Source organism: Lepus europaeus, chromosome 4 (assembly GCF_033115175.1).
Source record: "Lepus europaeus isolate LE1 chromosome 4, mLepTim1.pri, whole genome shotgun sequence".
Taxonomy (NCBI): domain Eukaryota; kingdom Metazoa; phylum Chordata; class Mammalia; order Lagomorpha; family Leporidae; genus Lepus; species Lepus europaeus.
Genome location: NC_084830.1, coordinates 39,315,110 through 39,335,564, shown reverse-complemented (window position 1 = coordinate 39,335,564; position 20,455 = coordinate 39,315,110). Strand labels below are relative to the sequence as shown.

Sequence of the window (20,455 nt, the reverse complement as noted above, 5' to 3'; positions counted from 1 at the left end):
TGGGGTAGGGGGTAGAGAGAGACAGAGACAGAGACAGAGACAGAGTCAGAGACAGAGACAGAGGGACTCTCAGTTTCCATCCTCTTTTATGAGGTTGGAAGGGGAGTGGTAACATGGCATCTCCCCAGAGTCCCAGGTGATCAGAGATATGTCCTTGGAGGTGGGCCTTTTTGACTGTCAGGTAGGCAGATGGTATCACATAGAGTGAGAAAGGTGTGGCTTCCAGCTCATGGCCCTAAACTAGCTCCCTGCCTCATCCAATTATCAGTCAGATTTTGGATGTATTTTGAAAATACAGCCAACAAAATTTTCTTAAGACTTAGAGGTTCAGTGTGAGAGAAAGTGGGGAGTGAAGAATGACAAGAAAGATTTTTTTTCCTGAGGAAATAGAAGGAAGGAGCTGCCATTAATTATCATGTGGAACTTGTGGTAGATGAAGGTGTCTTTTTGGGAGGGATGGGGCATTAGGGGTTCAGTTTCATACATAAGTTTTATTTTCCTGTTAGATATCCAAGTAGAGATGATATTGACATTCTGGTTCAGAACTTCCTGGTGTGGTTCAATTTGAATATATAATTTGGAACCCATCAATATATGTACAATATTTAAAGCCATGAAGCTAGAATAGATTATTGAGGGACTGTGTTCAAGGGAAAAAGGGCAGATCTAAGAATTAAGTTCTGGAAGTCTCACAATTAGAGGTGATTATGGGAAAACAAGCAAAACAAATTGAGAATAACTGCTAATTAATTAGACTGACGAAGAAGCTGATGTCCCAGAATCCAATTAAAGAAAACATTTCAAGAAATATTGATTGTTCTTGTTGAGGGTTATACATTAAATACAATAAGGGCTGATAATTAACGACTGGATTTAACAATGCAGGAATAGGCTACTGATTTTAGTAACCTTGACTAAAGCATTTTCGGTATAATGGTAGGGTAGAAAATCTGAAATAGGTTCAGGAAAAACAGGAGAGGGAGGATTTGGAAATATTGAATACAGACAATTCTTTGAGAATTTTCCTTTACAGAGGAACAAAAAAGACTGATAGCTAGACAGTGAATTGTTTTTCTTTTTTTTTTTTTTTGAAGGTGAGAAATAAAACAGCATATCTGTATTTTTATGGGCACACTCCTGTAGACAGGAAAAATTCGATGATGCCAGAAAAAGAAAGGATTATTTCTCTCCTAAGTAATGAAAGAAAATGAGATTTACTGCCCTGGTGGATGCGATGACCTACAATAGGAACAGTAATAGTTTTTCATAATAGAAAGAAGGCAAAATATATAATACAGGTAGATGAAGAATGGTAAACATGATTGGTTCTGAGATGTGGTTTGTCTTATCTCTGAAAGTGGAAAAGTTCACACATCCATTATGTGAGAATCAGGATTGGAAATGAGTTAGAATTCTATGGCTGATGACAGATATAATAAACTAAGGAAGTATAGCAATTTTGAATAGTTACTATTTTGGTAGAGACTAGTTTGTTTTTTCTAGAGATATATTCAGCTATGGGAATTAAAGCGTTAAGCAGATGACAAATTTAACCAGTATTTTGGGAAAGACAGAGGCTAAAAGAGTTTGTGTAATTGTAATAATGAAAGAGTTTGAACTGTGCATGAAAGGAAGTGAAGACTTAAGAGAGGTGAAGAATAGAAAAAAACAAAAGTGATAGGTTCTATGGATTACAGATCTAAGTGTTAGAGGAATTATTTAAATTAGGATATCATAGGCAATGAGTTTCATAATTTTCTTGCCTATTAAAATATAACAGTAAGGAGCTTGTCTCCTTTTACTGTTTTATCCCAGCAATTAGCCTGAAACCTGGCACTTGGCAACTTAATGTCTGTAATAATGAATGAGTTAATGAATTCAGGAATTGTTTCACAATTTCATTTTATTATGAAACATATTGTGTGGCTTATGTCAATTGCATCTTAATTAAGGGAGTTATTATTTTACTTTGATTATAAAGCTGTGAGTGTACTAAATAACACTAATAAGAACAAATGAAAGAGTTATCAAGGAAGTAAAAGAAAATTAAAATTGTGAACACAAATTGATTATGATAATAAGTAGATTTCATAGGTTCTTGTGAAAGCCATTGTCATGGATTTATTCATTATAAAAGATTCGGGCTACATCATATTACAAGTGGCAAAACAAATATTTTCTAAAATTTTAGTGATGAGTTTGATAATACTTTTTATTACTTCTCATGTTAGGTTGATTTTATTTTTTTTTTAAGATTTATTTATTTATTTGTAAGAGTTACAGAGAAAGAGAGAGAGAAAGAGAGAGAGATTGAGAGAGGGAAAGGGGTCTTCCATCTACTGGTTCACTTCCCAATTGACCATAACGACCAAAGCTGCGCCGATCTGAAGCCAGGAGCCAGGAGCTTCTTCCAGGTCTCCCACGTGTGGTGCAGGGGCCCAAGGACTTGGGCCATCTTCTACTGCTTTCCTAGGCCATAGCAGAGAGCTGGATCTGAAGTGCAGTAGTCGGGTCTTGAACCGGCGCCCATATGGGATGCCGGCGCTTCAGACCAAGGCATTAACCCACTGAGCTACAGCGCTGTCCCCAGGTTAATTTTATTTTTAATCATTTTTGGGTGACTCCTTAAAATTATTTAAAATACACTTCAAGGTAATTACCTAATGAAGATTATTTTAATATCACAAACTAAAGGCTGTTGGATTAAGTGACCTTTAAGTTACTGAGTAAAACCATATCTGTAGGATAATAATGCCAAATAATTTATCTTTTAAAATTATTTGAATTGTACATATTTATGTTGTATTCTGTAATGATTCAGTATATGTACTAAGTGTGTGATGATCAAATCAGATTGGTTAGCATTTCCGTCTCCTTAAATATTGAAAACATTTTGTGAATATAGGCTATTGTTTGATATTTCAGTGAGTGTACAATCTGAAATCAAGTCAGAATGATTAATGTTTCTCTCTCCTTACTTTATGTTTCAGCCTTTGAACTTGTCTCTTCTATTTGTTCGTAAAATATATAATAGCTTCTTTTTTTTTTTTTTTTTTTGACAGGCAGAGTGGACAGTGAGAGAGAGACAGAGAGAAAGGTCTTCCTTTTTGCCGTTGGTTCACCCTCCAATGGGCGCCACGGTAGGCGCGCTGTGGCCGGCGCACCGCGCTGATCCGAAGCCAGGAGCCAGGTGCTTCTCCTGGTCTCCCATGGGGTGCAGGACCCAAGGACTTGGGCCATCCTCCACTGCACTCCCTGGCCACAGCAGAGAGCTGGCCTGGAAGAGGGGCAACCGGGACAGGATCGGTGCCCCGACCGGGACTAGAACCCGGTGTGCCGGCGCCACAAGGCGGAGGATTAGCCTAGTGAGCCGCGGCGCCGGCCATAATAGCTTCTTGTGAAGCATAGTTACCCCACTGTGCTGTGGAACACTAGAACTTATTGCTTCCATCTAACCCGGTTTTAGTTCCTTGTATTCAGCATCCCTCCATTCTCTGTATACACTAACCACTTGTAATCACTACATAGAATTAATTTTAGCATAGAATTTAAGAATATGGATTTTTGAGACAGACTGCATGGTTTTAATTATGGCTCTACTATATCCTATTGATGTGATCCTTGACAACTTATTTCAATGTCTCAATTTACTTTTACCTGAAAAACAGAGATAATTATCTAACTCAAATGATTATTATGAGGGTTAAATAATATAATCATATAGAGTGCATATTTCAATTACTACAAAAAATTAGTGGCACAAAACCACATCTTAATCTTTAATAAAAACCTTATTTATTTTATTTATTAATTAAAACTTTTAATATTTTTATGATATCTGTGGCTCAGGTACCCACCCAGTTCTGTTCCCTCCTTCCTTCCTTTTTCCTTCTCTCTTTTCCTCTCTTGATTTTCCAGTGATCCCTTATAACATGATAACTTCAGAGTATCAGCTGTTTTTTTAAACCATTGTGTAGCATTAATTGGTGTAGATATGTCTATTAAGGTCATTTTGCTTGATTCTTGTTTTTGGCTATTACAAATAAGGAAGTGATCTTTGGCGAAATTTCTCTTCATATAAAGCATTCAGCTTTTCATCAGTAAGTATGTTCTTTAGCCGTAGGTTTTTTATTGTTGTTCTTTATTATTTTGAGAAAATGACCCTCAACTCCTTACTTTCTGAGATTTTTTTTTAACTCATAAATGTTTTTCAGCATCAATGATCAATGGAGATCTTGTGAGTTTTCTCCTTTAACTTGTGGCGGGTTACACTTATTTTCAGATATTCAGGTAACCACTTGGACATAGCCCATAGTTTTTTTTACATTATTGAATTTTATTTGCAAGTATTTTGTGGAGAATCTCTGTCTATTTTCTTGAAGGATACTGGTGTGCAGTTTTATTTCTGTTACTTGCAGTTTTCTTTCAGTTTTCTGTTTTTCATTTCTCAGTTTTCTTTCTCTGGCCTTCATATGGGTTACTTGAGCATTTTCTGAGAATTGCATTTTGATTTATCTACAGTGTTTTTAAAGTGTATTTCTTCTCTCTCTTTTTTTTAAAAGTATTTGTTCTAGGTAATCCATTACATTTGTACAACATAATACATTCTGCTGTTGTTGACATTTAATTATTTAGAGTAAAAAGCAGAAATTTTGTCTTTTAAGTTCCTTTACTTTTCTCTGATTTTGATGTATTTATCTTAAATATTTCCTCTACACATATTGAAAACCTCTTCAGACAATGTGTACTATACACTCCAGACATTGAACACTGAGGAAAATCAAGAGAAGGAAAATCTACTGTAATTACTCATATTTTTGCTTGGTATATTCTTTATTCCTCTTGCTGTTGCCAGATTTCTTCTGTTCTGTTTCCTTTGTTTCCATAACTTCTTTGACAATTCTGTAAGGGTGTGCTGATGACAGGTTCTCTTCATTTTCTTTTGTCTGAGAAGGTCTTTATTTCTCACTCATTCCTGAAAGGTAATTTCATCATATTTAGAATTCAGGTTGACATTTCTTTTATTTCAGCAAATGTAAAATATTGTGCCCCTTCTTTCTGGCTTTCAAGGTTTCTAATGAGAAATCTGCTGTAATTCGAATGGTTTTTCCCAGTTAGGTAAGGTGTTGTTTCTTTCTTGCCACTTTCAAGATGTTTTGTTTTTAGCTTTTACTTTGCTTATTATGTGTCTTGGCATAGATTTCTTTGAGTACTTCTTGTTTAGGTGTTAACATAGCTTCTTGAATCTATAAGCTTGTATCTTTTGCCAGATTTGGAAAATTTTAAGTGATTGTTTCTTTGAATACTTTTACAGTTCCATTCACTTTCCCCCTCTCCTCCTGAAATTAATGATATGACTGTTAGGTCTTTTGTTAGAAAAATCTGTTCAGTGTTTGTCAGATTAGATTGTTTCTGCTGTTATATCTTCAAAATCATTGAGTCATTCCTTTGTTCTCTGCATTCTCTGGCTGAGTGAATCCATTTGCTTTTCTGATTTCAATTATTTTTCAGTTGTAAAATTTCCCTTTGGTTCTTTTGTGTGTTCTAGGTTTTTTTTTTTCTTTTTTTCTAGAAGTGGAAAGCCCAGCAATATGTTTGTGTTCTGCTGCTAATGAAAGACATTTTATTGTCTTAGTTTTGCCCTTTGAAGTGCTACAAAATAAAAATAAGTACTACTATTATTTACATACAGGAGATACTAATAGTCCTAACAGTTTAGGATGCTTTTCTATATGATTTATACTCATTGTCTCATTTATTTCTTACGATAACACTAACTTTTACTAATTCAAGTATTTTCTCCATGTCTATGATGTGTAGTATTTGGGGGGAGGGTGTCAGTCAGATGTTTTTGCTTTAACGTCTGTTTTTTTACAGAGGAAAAATATATTTCTGCGCTTTTTTTTTTGTAGATTGCAAGCATATTAGAAGAAAAGGAAACAGGAACTGAATTCTACTTTACATAAACTAGTCAAGATTTTTGATTGTTAGGTTCTTAACTATGCTTTTCTCTAATTCACCAATTTATCAATGCCTTGTTGTGAAATACATTAGTATTTTTAAAAAAGATTTATTTATTTTATTTGAAAGTCAGAGTTACACAGAGAGAGGAGAGGCAGAGAGAGAGAGAGAGAGAGAGAGAGAGAGAGAGAGAGAGAGGGGTTTTCCATCTGCTGGTTCACTATCCAATTGATCGCAGTGGCTGGAGCTGCACTGATCTGAAGCCAGAAGCCAGGAGCTTCTTCCAGGTCTCCCACACAGGTGCAGGGGCCCAAGGACTTGGGCCATCTTCTGCTTTCCTAGGCCACAGCAGAGAGCTGGGTTGGAAGTAGAGCAGCTGGGACTCAAACCGATGCCCATATGGGATGCCAGTGCTTCAAGCCAGGGTATTAACCTATTGCACCACAGTGCCAGCCCAATACATTAGTATTTTGAAAGGACTACAGTTTTTCTGAGTTAAAACACTTTTAACTTTTTGAGTAGCCATTCAAACAGGTGCATGATTATTTGCTGGCATCTCCATTTATTCCAATGTGATGTATTATAATAATTTTTTTATGCCATGAAGAAGTTTGGGAAGCATTTTATAGTCAAAGACTAAAGAATAGGATTCTGGGGGTGGCACTGTGACACTGTGGGTTAAGCTGCCTTCCACAGTGCTCTCATTCCATATGGGTGCTGGTTCAGAGTTCTGGCTGCTGCAATTACAATCCAGCTTCCTGCTAATGTGCCTGGGGAAACAGCAGAGGATAGCCCAAGTCTTTGAGCCCCTGAACCCACATGGGAGACCTGACTGAAGCTCCTGGCTTCTGACACCTGGGTTCGGCCTGGTACAGCCCTTGCCTTTGTGGCCCATTTGGAGAGTGAAGCAGAGATGGAAGACTTCTTTCTCTCTCTCTTTGTCTCTCTTTCTCCTTCCACAATTCTTTCAAATGAATAAATATATCCTTAAAAAAATGAATGAGGTACTTTCTACATATTGTATTTCGTATGTGTTCATCAACACATATGATAATTGTCTATAGTAGTTCTCAAATATTGTGCATTCATAATCACCTGGAAAGCTTGTTAACACATAGATTGCTAGGCCCCCACCAATGGAGATTCTGGGATGGTATTCAAGAATTTTTGTTTCTAATATGTTTCCAGGTGATGTTGATGATATTATTTTGTGGATTTCACCTTGAAATTCACTTTTAATTCACCTATGCCTATTTTAAAAAATATTTATTTGTTTTATTTGAAAGAGAGAGAGAGAAAGAAAGTCTTCCATCTGCTTGTTTACACCCCAATTAGTGCAATGGCTGGAGCTGTGCTGATCAGAAACCAGGAGCCAGGAGCTTCTTCCAGGTCTCCCACGTGGGTACAGGGGCCTAAGGAGTTGGGCCTGCTTTTCCAGGCCATGGCAGAGAGCTGGACAGAAGTGGAGCAGCCGGGTCTTGAACCGTCGCCTATATGGGATGCCTGCACTACAGGCAGTGGTTTGACCCACTATGCCACAGTGCTGGCCCCACCTATGCCTATTTTTAAACTTTCTCATCAATGTTTGTTTTTTCAGTTACTTTAATCTGATTTTCCTTGTGATATCCAAACAGCTGCTTGTAACATTATTTCCAATCTTTATGTTGACAAATTAAGTTACACATTTCAAATTCTCATCTTATTTGACATGTTGAAATCACTAAATGTAGTTGATTTCTATTCCATTTTTTTGTAAGATGTTCTTCTGTCTGATTTAGAAACTTCCCTCTACCTCACTTCCTTATTCTTAATTTGCATTGTCTTTCTCAATCAGTTTCTCTCATTCTGGCACTTTCTCTGTCTTCCTGTTCTCTCAAATTAAAATCTAAATGCTAGACTTAGATCTGAGAATCTGATCTACATCCTGTTCATATCTTGATTTGCCTTCTGTTTCTAAATGATCTCACTAACCCTGTCTGTATTCTAATAATTCCCAATTTATATTTCTACCTCTGAAGTTTCTTTCTAAGCTTTAGTACAACTAGACTGATGTCTTTCTTTTTTGCTCACTTGAATAGCTTGTAGACATCCAAATGATATATCAAATCAACCACCATATTTAATAATGTGTAATGAATTTTTAAAATAAAATTGGTATTTCATAATTCATAATTCATAAAATAAATTTATGAGTCTATGGCATCACAGATTTGATGAAGTAGAATAATTCTGACCTACCCCTTCCCTAACAAAAAGTGGTCTTATTCCAGACTTCTTGGTCCCACAAATCTTTTCTTTTATCCAGTTGTTAATTCTAGACACTTGGGAGTTAACTTAGACTTCAGTACTTGAACATATCTATCTCCAAAATATCTCTCAATTCCCTTTTTTCTTTCCATGTCTATTGCCAATACCTTTGTTCAAGCCATAGTCATCTTTCCCATTGGTCAGTTTCTTCCAACCCAGTCTTTACTTTAAAAATATAAATCTGATAATATCACCATTTTACTTAAAATCACTCAATGGTTAAAATTCATAATCTTTCATATGACATAAAAATAGCTGTCTAATCTGGTCTTTGTTGCCTTATCAACTCCATTAGTTCCATTCTTCTTGGCTGAGCTACACTAGTGTTCTTTATGTTTTTCTCAATGATTTATTTTATTTATTTGAAAAGTAGAGTTACAGGTTTAGAGGAAAAGAAAGAACCCCGGATGGCTGCAACAGTCAGGACTAAGCTAAGCTGAAGCCGAAGCCAGGAGCCAGGAGCCAGGAATTTCTTCTGGGTCTCCCACGTGGGTGCAGGGGCCCAAGCACTTGGGCCATCTTCGGATGCCTTCCCAGGTGCATTAGCAGGGAGCTGGATCATAAGTGGAGCAGCCGCCAAAACACTAGCCTGAGTGTTCTGTTCTTTTACAGTACTGTGTTGATGTTTCTTTTTGGAATGTTCTTTGCTCCACTTTTTTTTTTTTTAAATTTTAACTGAAAGAGTTACAGAGAGGCAGAGGCAGAGATTGGGGGGGGGGGAGAGAGAGAGAGAGAGAGAGAGAGAGAGAGAGAGAGAGAGAGAGAGTCTTCCATCTGCTGGTTCACTCTCCAATGGCCGGAGCTGTGCCAATCCGAAGCCAGGAGCCAGGAGCCTTTTCCAGGTCTCCCATGTGGGTGCAGGGGCTCAAGGGCTTGGGCCATCTTCTACTGCTTTCCCAGGCCACAGCCCCCTTTTTCCACTTTTTATCTTCGAATCTCCTTGTCCATTAATTAGGTCACACCTTTTAGTTTTAGTTCTGTTCTCATCTTAAACTTCAATACTTTAAGAGGTGTTTGCTGACTTGAAAATCTAAATTAAATCTTATGGTAGTCTAAATTAGGTCTTACTATACTTTCTTACAGTGTTTGGTTTTTTTCTATACAACTCTGATGATTTGTTTTTGTTTTTTTTTTTTTGTCCTCACTCTGTTGTAAGCCTCTTTCATTGTTCCATCCTTTTCACCTGGGCTTAGCACATACATGGAAAGTGTTCAATATGAATTTTTAAATAAATGAAAGTAGCAATAGATTTTAAAATGATTTATGTGTATGTGTAAGCTAAAAATTATTTTTAATATAAAGCAAATAAGATGTAAGTTTTAAAACAGATATCCTTTGTTACTCAATTACATACATTGTTTGAACTAATAATTATTTTTAAATTTCCTTTTTATAAGAATACAGTTTTTGAAAAAAGTTGAAATTGTTTCAAAGTAATATTAAGTAACTCATGACACTTAAGAAAAGTTTATTTTGTTTTTACAAATAGAAATTTAGTAAATGTCTTGATATTTTCAAACAAAATTAATATTTCATGTAGCCAGTTTTTTCAACACCCAAATTTTATTGTAGGCTTACATTATAAATAATAATATACTGCATCCCAGGAACAACTTTGAATTATTCAACTTTTGGAATAGTGATTATTGGCAAAGCGCTGTTGGATTCTTAAATATTGAATGTTGTCGGAAAACTTGTATCTTTAGTTAGTATGAAAAAAGATAGTAACAAGCAGAGTTGATAGTCTTTTTGTTTTTAGTGTATATAATTTTTCTTTATTTGTTTTGATTTCTGTTTATTATTAGCCTATTTTCATTCTTGTAGCAATTTTGTTTGGTACAGTCTATCTGGAATACATAAATCTATTTCGCATTCTGTGAATTTTACTCAGTTGGATTCTCAGCTTTCTGTTAGAGTAGGCTGTGGGTGCTACAGACAAGGTTCTTGAAACCAGACAGGATCACACAGCTTGCAATGTTTATAATGTCTCTGTCTGTCCTTTTCCCCCACTGTCTCCTTTACTGCACTGTTTTGTCTGTCTGGCTCACAGGAGACATGGATTACAACTGGTTGGACCATACGTCTTGGCATAGCAGTGAGGCATCCCCAATGTCTTTGGTGAGACATGTGGAGCCTTACTATATAATTTCCGTTATCATTTCACTTTTCCTTTTTATTTACACCTTTGCATGTTTTCTTTTTTGTATCTTTTTTTTTCTTTATCCCACACCTGTAGGGGACAGTCAAAAGGGAAAAAGAAAAACTAGTGAGCAGGCAGTTTTGTCGGACTCTAACACCAGGTCTGAGAGACAAAAGAAAATGATGTACTTTGGTGGCCACTCTTTGGAAGAGGATTTGGAATGGTCTGAGCCTCAGATTAAGGATTCTGGGGTAGATACCTGTAGTAGCACAACCCTTAACGAGGAGCATAGCCATAGTGATAAGGTACTGAGATTGTGGAGCCTGCCTTTTACCCTGCTCATTTGGTCTTCGTTTGCTCTCTGTCACTCATTTAAACAGAACATAAGAAAAGGACAGGACATTTCAAGGGTCAATGTAGCATTTCTTAAGGTGCAGAAAAGAAAAACAAAACAAAACCAACCAAACAAAACAACCAAAAAAATTTGTGCTTGCTTTGCTGTTTTTATTGTTTGACAGCATACCAAAAATTAAGTAAATGAAAATAAAACTCAGGAACAAAGGAATGTTTTATCAATGGTTGCATGAAAGAACTTTGTAATGTTATTTATTATAAATCACAAGTAACAAACAATTTTCTTGGATTGGCTTATTTGATTGCTTGCATATATTTTCCTTGGGATGAAAATTCAATTAATAGTATGAATCCCAGGCAAAAGGGAGATTATTGGGTCTGTTTGCACAGAAAAAGTTGTTTTTCTTTTTTCCCTTTACTGTCATTTTGCTCTTTTGTTTTATTGTCATAGTATTTTAATATAGTATTAGTTAGTATTAGAGCCATTGCCATCTGCTTTGATATTTGTTATTTTTGCTTTTAGTATAGTAAGACTTTTGAAATCTTTTTACCATATGGATGTGATTGACTAGCACTTATTTTTGCCTGCTAAATTTTGCATGAAGATACGCATGTTACCTTTAGATAACTGAAAATACTATGATTACACAAATTATTTACTTTGTATTTAACATATCATTCATTAGGAACGGTGTGTAATTATTTATTTATAAAACCTTAGTTCTGCCCTGAAAAAAATAAATTATTAATGTTTTTAAGGTTATTTAATAACACATTTCATTGATTTATCTAGTAAAGTAATTTGCAAAATAGAAAGACCTGAACAAATCAGTGACCCTACAAAAAGTGAGATATATAATCTAAGATTCAAACTTTGGAATGAAGCCTGTGTCTCCCAGGCAGAATCAATCAGAAAATTATTGGGGCTTATATTTATTTTTAATAAGTCTAGAAAATTACTCAAGGAAGCTCTCATCACAGGTTCAAATTTTATGTGTTAATATTATTTGCCTTTTTAAATTTTACTGTAATATAGTCTTTCAAAGTTTTCAAAAATGTTTAAAGAGGAAATTATGATTTTAAGGAGTTTCAATGTAGTTTCAAAGTATCTTTTCTGCCTGTGACTTTTTAATTAATCTTCAGCATGTAGATCATAGAATTTACATATTTTTAAAATTATTCCAGATATTTCAGATTTTGTATAGTTATATAACTTCAGTATTGTGTCAGAAAACTATGAATTTGAAGTAACAGTATTATGAAAAAGACTTGATTATAAAATTGAGATTGTATGTGAAATGTGATGAGCCCTTTTGATCAGTGTTTGTAACACAAGCTGGTTTGTGTAATCATAACACTTTGGAATTCTGAAATTTAGAGATTGTACATCCAATTTTTGTTTTCCATAAAATAACATTTATTTTTTTTTGTTTGTTAATATAATATGTCAGCATCCTGTGACCTGGCAGCCATCTAAAGATGGAGATCGCTTAATTGGCCGTATTTTATTAAATAAACGTCTAAAAGATGGAAGTGTACCTAGAGATTCTGGAGCAATGCTTGGCCTGAAGGTATGTAATAAATTGTATGAGAATTTGGCTCTGCATCACTTTATAGATTTACCAGAGAAGCAAGGATTTATTAACTATTTCTATTTATACTATATGAGTTTTGGGAATTTTTTTCCCTTTTAAAGACTTCACAAATATTAACATTCAATATACAAATGTTTTTATTCCCAAATTTTATACTAGTTATAATTTTGGAAGGCATTGAAAATAACCTGATTAGGACCTATACAGTTTGTCCGTTAAGTCTATATCTACGACTTATTTTCTTTTAAAATGATAGTTTTATTCAGTTTCTCTATTTGCAAATTTAGGGATTATAATATGTATATTACATATGCATGTAATATTTGTATTAATGTAGTAAAATGTGTGTATATGTAAGAGAGAGAAAATATTGTTTGAAGTCTGGAAACTCAAAATAGTTATGTTAAGAGATCAAATAAATATTGATTTATGTTTTAGCTATGAAGTCTCGGAAATGTATTTGTAAATATAGCAAATAGAGAGTTCTTTTTGTTTTTTATGTAGAGTAAATGTTTTAGAGGTAAGCCATTGCTACAGTAGTTGTAGAAGAAGACAAGTAAGAGATAATAAAAGACTTCGAATATAGGTGGAATTGAGCAACTAACATTTTTTGGGTGCTTACTATGTGGTAAGCGCTCACCTGAACATTTTACATGTATCATCTTACTTAACATTCACCACAGCTGAGAAATAGGCTTAGAGAGATGTTATAATTTGTCCATGATCTCAAGATGGTGTCAGCTATGGGATTTAAATCATATCAGACCTGTATAGCATTTGAACAGTGGTGGTGTAAAGGACAGAATTCTTGACTTGAATTCCAGTTGTAGCACTTACTAGCTGTATGACATTAGGCAATGAAACTTCTCTTAGCCTCAGATTCTCATCTATTCAATGTAGATAATACTACTTACTGAATTGTTAAAATAGGATAAAATAAAGAAATGTATAAGCATTTAGATAATATACCTGGTATAATGAGATTTCAGTAATGATAATGACTATAGTCACTATAATTAATTATTATTAAAGTTACAAGCCAAAGCATTTAAAAAATTTTACAAAGGAGTGTAACTCCATAAGATCTGTACATTTAATGTACAGAACTTGTATCAAATTAGTTAATATTAACTGAATTGCCATTAATTGTAATTCAGTGAAATTATGCAGTAATTGCCTGGGTAAGATAAATCAGTGATTTTTAAATTCATTTATCTTGTGCTCAATATAAAAGAAAAATTATTTTAGTCAATGATGTTATTTACTGTTGCTTCATTTACTATAAATTTGATGTATTGATGAAATGGCAGCTGATCAGAACCATTGATCTATGGAGTCTATATCTTACAAATACACATAAGAGTCCACAAAATTATACCTAACTTTTGTTTCAAAGATGTATTTGAATATAAATATAAAAATAGAATGTTTAGCATTTGTATTACTTCTCATGCAATAATAAAGTGCTTTAATTTTATCAAGAAATATTAATCACCACTATGAGCATTATAATATGCACAAAAGATTGCTAATGAAAAATTGATAGTATATCATAGTCATAGTAGCAGCAACAAATATTTTATATTACAATATTTTAAATTTATAACTAGATTTTATTTAATTGCAAATCTTAATAAAAATATTATGTAGGATCTCTGTCTTTAATGTGCTGTACACTCTTATTTAATGCTATAACTAGTACTCCAACAGTATTTTTTTTTCACGTTGTGTTGCTATATGGGGGCAAACTGTTGAAATCGTTACCTAATATATACTAAACTGATCTTCTGTATATAAAGAGAATGGAAAATGAATCATGATGTGATTGGAAGGGGAGTGGGAGCGGGAAAGGGGAGGGTTGTGGGTGGGAGGGAAGTTTTGGGAGGGGGAAGCCATTGTAACCCATAAGCTGTACTTTGGAAATTTATATTCATTAAATAAAAGTTTAATAAAAAAATAATAATATCTTTCTGAAAATGACCCAAGTGGGTTGTAAAAAGGACGCAAATTAAAAATTATTAAGTTATTTCTAAGGCATGCAACATTTTCAAAGATATGGATGAAATCGCAAAAACATTTAGAAAATGTACAAGTTAGCTCTTAGGACAAACTTAGCCCCTAATAAGAATGCTATTCCATTTAAAAATGATTTTCAGCACGTTAAATTATAATTTTAGAAGCTACAAACTGTTCTAGATATTTTTACTTGAGTCTTCAACTGTTCACTTTAACTATATGCCCGTTTTAAAACTCTCCTCTTTTAAACAGGTTGTAGGAGGGAAAATGACTGAATCAGGTCGGCTTTGTGCATTTATTACCAAAGTTAAAAAAGGAAGTTTAGCTGATACCGTAGGACATCTTAGACCAGGTAAGATATTCAGCATGAGTAATTATGAAAAAGTTACCCTCACTTACAAGTGTATCTGCCCTGTAACAAAAAGTTCATTTCACTGAAATAGAAGTCTTTTTTTATTCATTGAAAGTTTTAAATGTAATTTATTGAGTCGTATTAGCTAAAAATAATTTTTATATTTATTGATCATACATTTTATTGATGGATATTCTAAAATGTATCTTGTATTAGTTTGTATTTACCCAAAGCCTTCTTTTTCTTTTGAAAAAAAATTCCAACATAGTTTAAGAAACAAACTTCACAGATAAATGCCTATTTCCTAATATGTGTCACCTCAGATCTCTTGGGTACTGGTTACTAATGGAAAGATTCTTGAGTGTCTTAAAGGTGATTCAGTAAGATGCTAATTATTAAGCTTTTAATAAAGACTTCAGTTAACAGAAACCCCCAAAAGAACAAAAGGTGCTCAGTTGCATGGATATCGGGAAACCTGGAGTACAATTTAAAAATTCTTCAAAGAAGCAGCTGGTCCTGATTGATGTCCAGAATTAGAATTTCCATTAAGAAATCACATAGTGATACTGTCTATGTAATTTTTTCCGCTAAGGCCATTATTCTGGGTGGTATGTACTATCCTTGTTATCAAATATTATGTCACTTGTGCTGTTTGCTGTATTTTTTAAAATTCAGTGGTGGTGATTTTATTTTATGGAGTTCATTGATTCTAAAGACTGCCCTTGTTTCAAGTGCATTTTATGGAATTAGTGTTTCTTTCTAAGATTATTGTTGACACACATTATAGGTGATGAAGTATTAGAATGGAATGGAAGGCTGTTGCAAGGAGCTACATTTGAGGAAGTGTACAACATCATTCTGGAATCCAAACCTGAACCACAGGTGGAGCTTGTTGTTTCAAGGCCTATTGGGTAAGTTAACTTCAATAGTTTATCTGTGTGTAGAGTTGGCTAAAACTAAGCAATTTGTAATGAGCAATCTAAAATATATATAAATGCCTTATGAAAATAAATTATTTTTTTTGAAAATATATTATTTTGTAGACAATCCCTCCTTTCCTTGTTTACCAAAAACACTGCCAAAAATCATGACATTCCTTCATGATTAATTATATGATTAATTATATAAGATGAATAACTAAGTATTTATTATTTTTATTATCTTAGTAGCTTTACAGAGTCATTAGTTATGGAAGAAGACCATAATAACAGTTACTTATTTTCATTAACTGTGGTCCTCTACTTGTAAAAATGATGATCAATTATAGTTTACAAATTTCACATTTTTTTAAAACAAAGTTTAAACATAAGAAAGGACCGTAGTACATATAATTGCCAGATAAAATAATTAAGAATGGTGAATAGACAGACCAAAAATACCACAGTACTCCTTGGGTTTGTAATATGTGGCTTATATTAATTTGACAATATCCAAAAATTGGCAAAAATCTGACCCTATCACTTTAACAATAACAGTTATTCATTAAATATCACAGCAGTATTTTATTTATAGAAGCTTATATTATATGATGTTGTAAAAGACATACCTATATCTAAAATAAAAACAATAGAATAATGTATAAACTTATAATAAAGTACTAAATACATTTTCAAGATAAGACATTCTGAGGTGGAGTCCACAGAAACTATTCTTTGTTGAAGAATAATAATGCCCAGTTTTCGTTCATTTATGATGATATTGGGCTGCGTTAGTTTTACCTCTGTTTTGCTGGAGAAAACTAGTTAGGTTGGTAACTTGGTTTCATTAAAATGTCTGATTCAAAATAATGAATCTAGCACACAATATTTTATATGTTTTCATTTTATCATTTCATAGCTTCATAATATGATAAAGTACAATGCATAAGCTAAGTACATTAATAAAAATATTTATCGATATTAAAGGATCCTGAAGTCATATTTTTATTTAACATTTTAAGTAACATCTAGTCTTCATTATAACTTTCTGAATTCCCTTAACTATTGATATTTACTTCTTCCATTAAATATATTTTGTATGGTTATCTTTTTAGAATTCTACCTATGAAATATATTAAATTTCTCCCCTTTATATTAATAAAAAAGTAACATGTTTGCCTTCTCAATGAAGATTTTGATATTTTAAAAGTTTCATTTATGGTCTGAGTATTAAAATTTTGTTTTGGTTATATTTGCACTTCAGTGTTACTAATTTCAAAAAGCAGGTGAAAAATAATGAGTATAATAGAATTAAAGTGTATTTGTAAGCTTGTGTAATAAAATTTTTTGGAATATCTACTTGTCTAGTGAGGTATATAGAAAATAACGCATGTATTTTTGTAAATATACAGCAAAATCATGTGGATTTTATTTCCTTTTAAATACTTTCATTAACATAAAGCACTTTTTTCTTGTGTATATAATGATACCTTTACCATACATAACTTTCTTCATTTTATACTGTCCTATTGTAAGATAGGTTGACAATGATCAAAACAACAGTTGTTTTAAGTGATTTAAAGAGTTTCTTGTGTTCTTTTTATGTCATTTCAGAGACATACCTAGAATACCTGAGAGCACACATGCTCAACTGGAATCCAGTAAGTTTCATTTACTCTTGAAGGAAATATTACTTATAACATTTTTTCTTGGAAGTCAATGGTGTGTTTTAATGATTAGTATGAACTATGACATATAAAAAACTTGTTATCAAGTATATAGTCATATAAAGATGGAAAATTTATTTTTTATTTTTTATTTCATAAATGTGAATTTACAAAGTGCAACTTTTGTATTGTTGTGGCTTCCCCCCCCCAACCTCCCTCCCTCCCGTGGCCCCCTTCTCCCTTTCCCTCTCCCATCCCGCCCCTTATTGAGTTTTTTTTTTAATGGTTATTTTGCCTTTATTTGGGTTATTTTTTGAAAAAGTACACATAAGCACTTATTTATCTTTAAATCTTGGTATTTGAAGTTGGCATCTTCTCAGTAGCACTTGGAAGTTGACCAGATTCAATGAGCTGTTCCCAATGGGTTGCAGTGAGGGTGGAAGGGATGACAGCCCTGTCCAAATGGGCAGAATGGGCAGGTCTGGGCCAGGACAAAGACAAGAGCCTGCAACTCCCTCCAAGTCTCACACATGGATGAAGGACCACAAGCAGTTAGGTCATCTTCCACTGCTTTCCCAGGAACATTAGCAGTGAGTTAGGTCTGATGTGGATCAGCTGGTACTCAAACTGGTGCCAATGACAGCAGCATCACATCCTTGTACAGGATTCTTTGAGCATTGTCCAGGCCCTGCTACTCCTCCTAGGTGAAGTTCATAGCCAGGTCTTCAAATGACACCAATGCTATTTCCCGGCATCCATGGAGTCCCGGGGCGCTCCGCAGGGCTTCAGGAGTGCGGATGTTCACTGACTGCCAAAGGCTAAGCCACCTGCAGCCTCCCTTGGTGCACAGCAGCGAAGCCCAGTGTCAAAGATGGAAAATTTAGTATTATCTCCTGTCACTGTGGCAAAAGGTATAAAATTCCATAGTACTTTTAAGAGTTCTTTAAATCACAATGTCTTCATTGTGGATTTGTTGATAGTTTTCTTATGGCATGCTATAATAAATTGCACGTAATTAAAGTGAAAATTAGGTCAGTTCGGACATATACATATACCCATGAAACCATGGTCACAATTTAAAAAAATCATAAACATACCCATCGCTCAAAGAGTTTCACCCCCAAATTTCCTACAATTTTAAAGTTTACTTTGGGGCTGGCGCCATGGCATGGTGGGTAAGGCTGCTGCCTGCAGTGCCCATTCGAGTTCTGGCTGCTCCACTTCCGATCCAGCTTTAATTTTCTTATGTGCTGATATTTGCTGAATTTCTTCCTTTTATTCCTTTTCCACTGCCTTTACTACTGCTACCTCATTAAATTCATCATGCCCTGAAATATTTTCCACTTCTCTTCATTAAATCCACACTTTAAATAAGTGGTAAAGTCCTCCTCCTCAAACATGATTTTTATTATCTCACTCATAAAGGCTTAGTGTAAATATTTTATTAATGCTAAACTGAATATTCTAAAATTGTTAGCACTAATTCCCCCAATATCTGATCAACTCTATATCTTTGTACATTCCAGCTTGTTCCTTCACCTTCACAGAAATAAATTAACCCATACTTGAGTAAAATATGGGTATTGTGATTCTACTTTTTCTGCTATTCTATATCTTTTTCCCATAATCCTCCCTTCCTTTCTGCAATTTTTTTAGAAATGGTTTTAAAAACTACTTTTTGAAAACTTTAATAATTTTGGATATTCTTAAGTTCTGAGCTTTGCAAATTTAGACTGCCTTCAAGTTGCTGTATTGATTTATATCATGGCTATTCTTGTTTCTATTTAAATTTTTTAAATGTTATTTTAAGATATGAACATAGTATATGTAACAGACTAAGTGCTAAGATAGAAGTCTGTTTCTGCTATAACTGGCACAGAAAATGATTCAACATTGGCCTGAAGAGAATCCCTAAACCGCACTATGCTTCCAAGAAAAATCACCAAAAACCTCTTAAGAATAGACATATTTGGAACATTCTGGGTAAGAAAATAGTCTGTATAGTGATATTTTATGGACATCTTAAAAACTAGTACTTTAAAAGATGTACAGTAAAGATTATTAAATAGTACTAAAGCACCATTTTAATTATTTTCATGTATAATTATCATTTCAGGTTCTAGCTCATTTGAATCTCAAAAAATGGATCGTCCTTCTATTTCCGTTACTTCTCCCATGAGTCCTGGCATGTTGAGGGATGTCCCACAGTTCTTATCTGGACAACTTTCAGTATGTAATCTCTAAATGAATTTATTTTGGAATATCAAATGGTATTTTTAAAATATGATACTAGTTTTTTGTAGACCAGGTTCTTACTAGATTCTAATTGTTTTTGCAGCCATGAGATTTTCATTCTTAAAATTCTAACTAACTAAAATTCAATTTTGATTATTTCTTATAGTGCTTTTTAATTAGATTTACATTATCCAGAATTTAATGAGTTAAATTTTTGTAAAGTTAATTATTTTTTATCTAGTACTATTCCATAATTGAAGGTCATGATTTTTAGTCTATATTGAAAAATGACTGTAATTTGTCAAAGCTTTTTAACAGAAATAAAAAATATAGTTTATGAAGATAATATTTAAGATTTTATATATATATATATAATCTTCTTTACTTAAAGAAATTTATGATATATTTCATAGTAATCATTGGAGTATGGTTATTGCTCTAACATATGATATTTTAGACATCTTTGTCAATAGATATAACCAAATAAATGAGGCAAAATATAACTGATTCCTGAACACCAGGTGATTTCACCTTGTGAGATACTTATTTGAACATTTCCTCATATAAGTTTAAAAATCAGTTATGCATTTTATATCATGTTCATTTAGAAGAGCTTTGCAAATTTGTTTGTTTTTTTATTCATTTGTTTAGTTGACATTCCCTTATAAACCATTGAAAAATTATCAATATATTTAAACTTATTCAGTTATACTTTAGAAAGATTCAGGTGAATAGGGTAAGTAATATTGATGACTACTAAATTTGATATTTCTTGAGTTTTAGAGAACTATTTAGGTTCTTAAAATCCAGATGTTGAATTTGTTATATATTTCTATTTGAAATATGTTATAGTTAAAAAAATCACTCTGTGTTGGGTCAATATTTTCAGAAAAAGAGAAATAGATTTTTGT

The 20,455-nt window shown here is 33.4% G+C and overlaps 1 protein-coding gene across 19 annotated transcripts in view; it reads left to right on the top strand.

Moving 5' to 3' along the window:
- The window catches only part of RIMS2 (regulating synaptic membrane exocytosis 2), a 753,630-nt gene that overhangs the window by 390,691 nt on the left and 342,484 nt on the right, over nt 1–20,455 (top strand). For 10 of the 19 annotated variants that reach the window (XM_062188143.1, XM_062188140.1, XM_062188145.1 and 7 more), the window contains 6 exons: nt 10,319–10,386; nt 12,214–12,333; nt 14,626–14,725; nt 15,513–15,636; nt 17,257–17,303; nt 19,426–19,538. In XM_062188143.1, the coding sequence (XP_062044127.1) occupies nt 10,319–10,386; nt 12,214–12,333; nt 14,626–14,725; nt 15,513–15,636; nt 17,257–17,303; nt 19,426–19,538 (572 nt within the window). Of the gene's footprint in view, nt 1–10,318; nt 10,387–10,504; nt 10,714–12,213; nt 12,334–14,625; nt 14,726–15,512; nt 15,637–17,256; nt 17,304–19,425; nt 19,539–20,455 lie in introns of all 19 variants that reach the window. The other 9 variants (XM_062188147.1, XM_062188136.1, XM_062188128.1 and 6 more) reach the window with 1 other exon arrangement.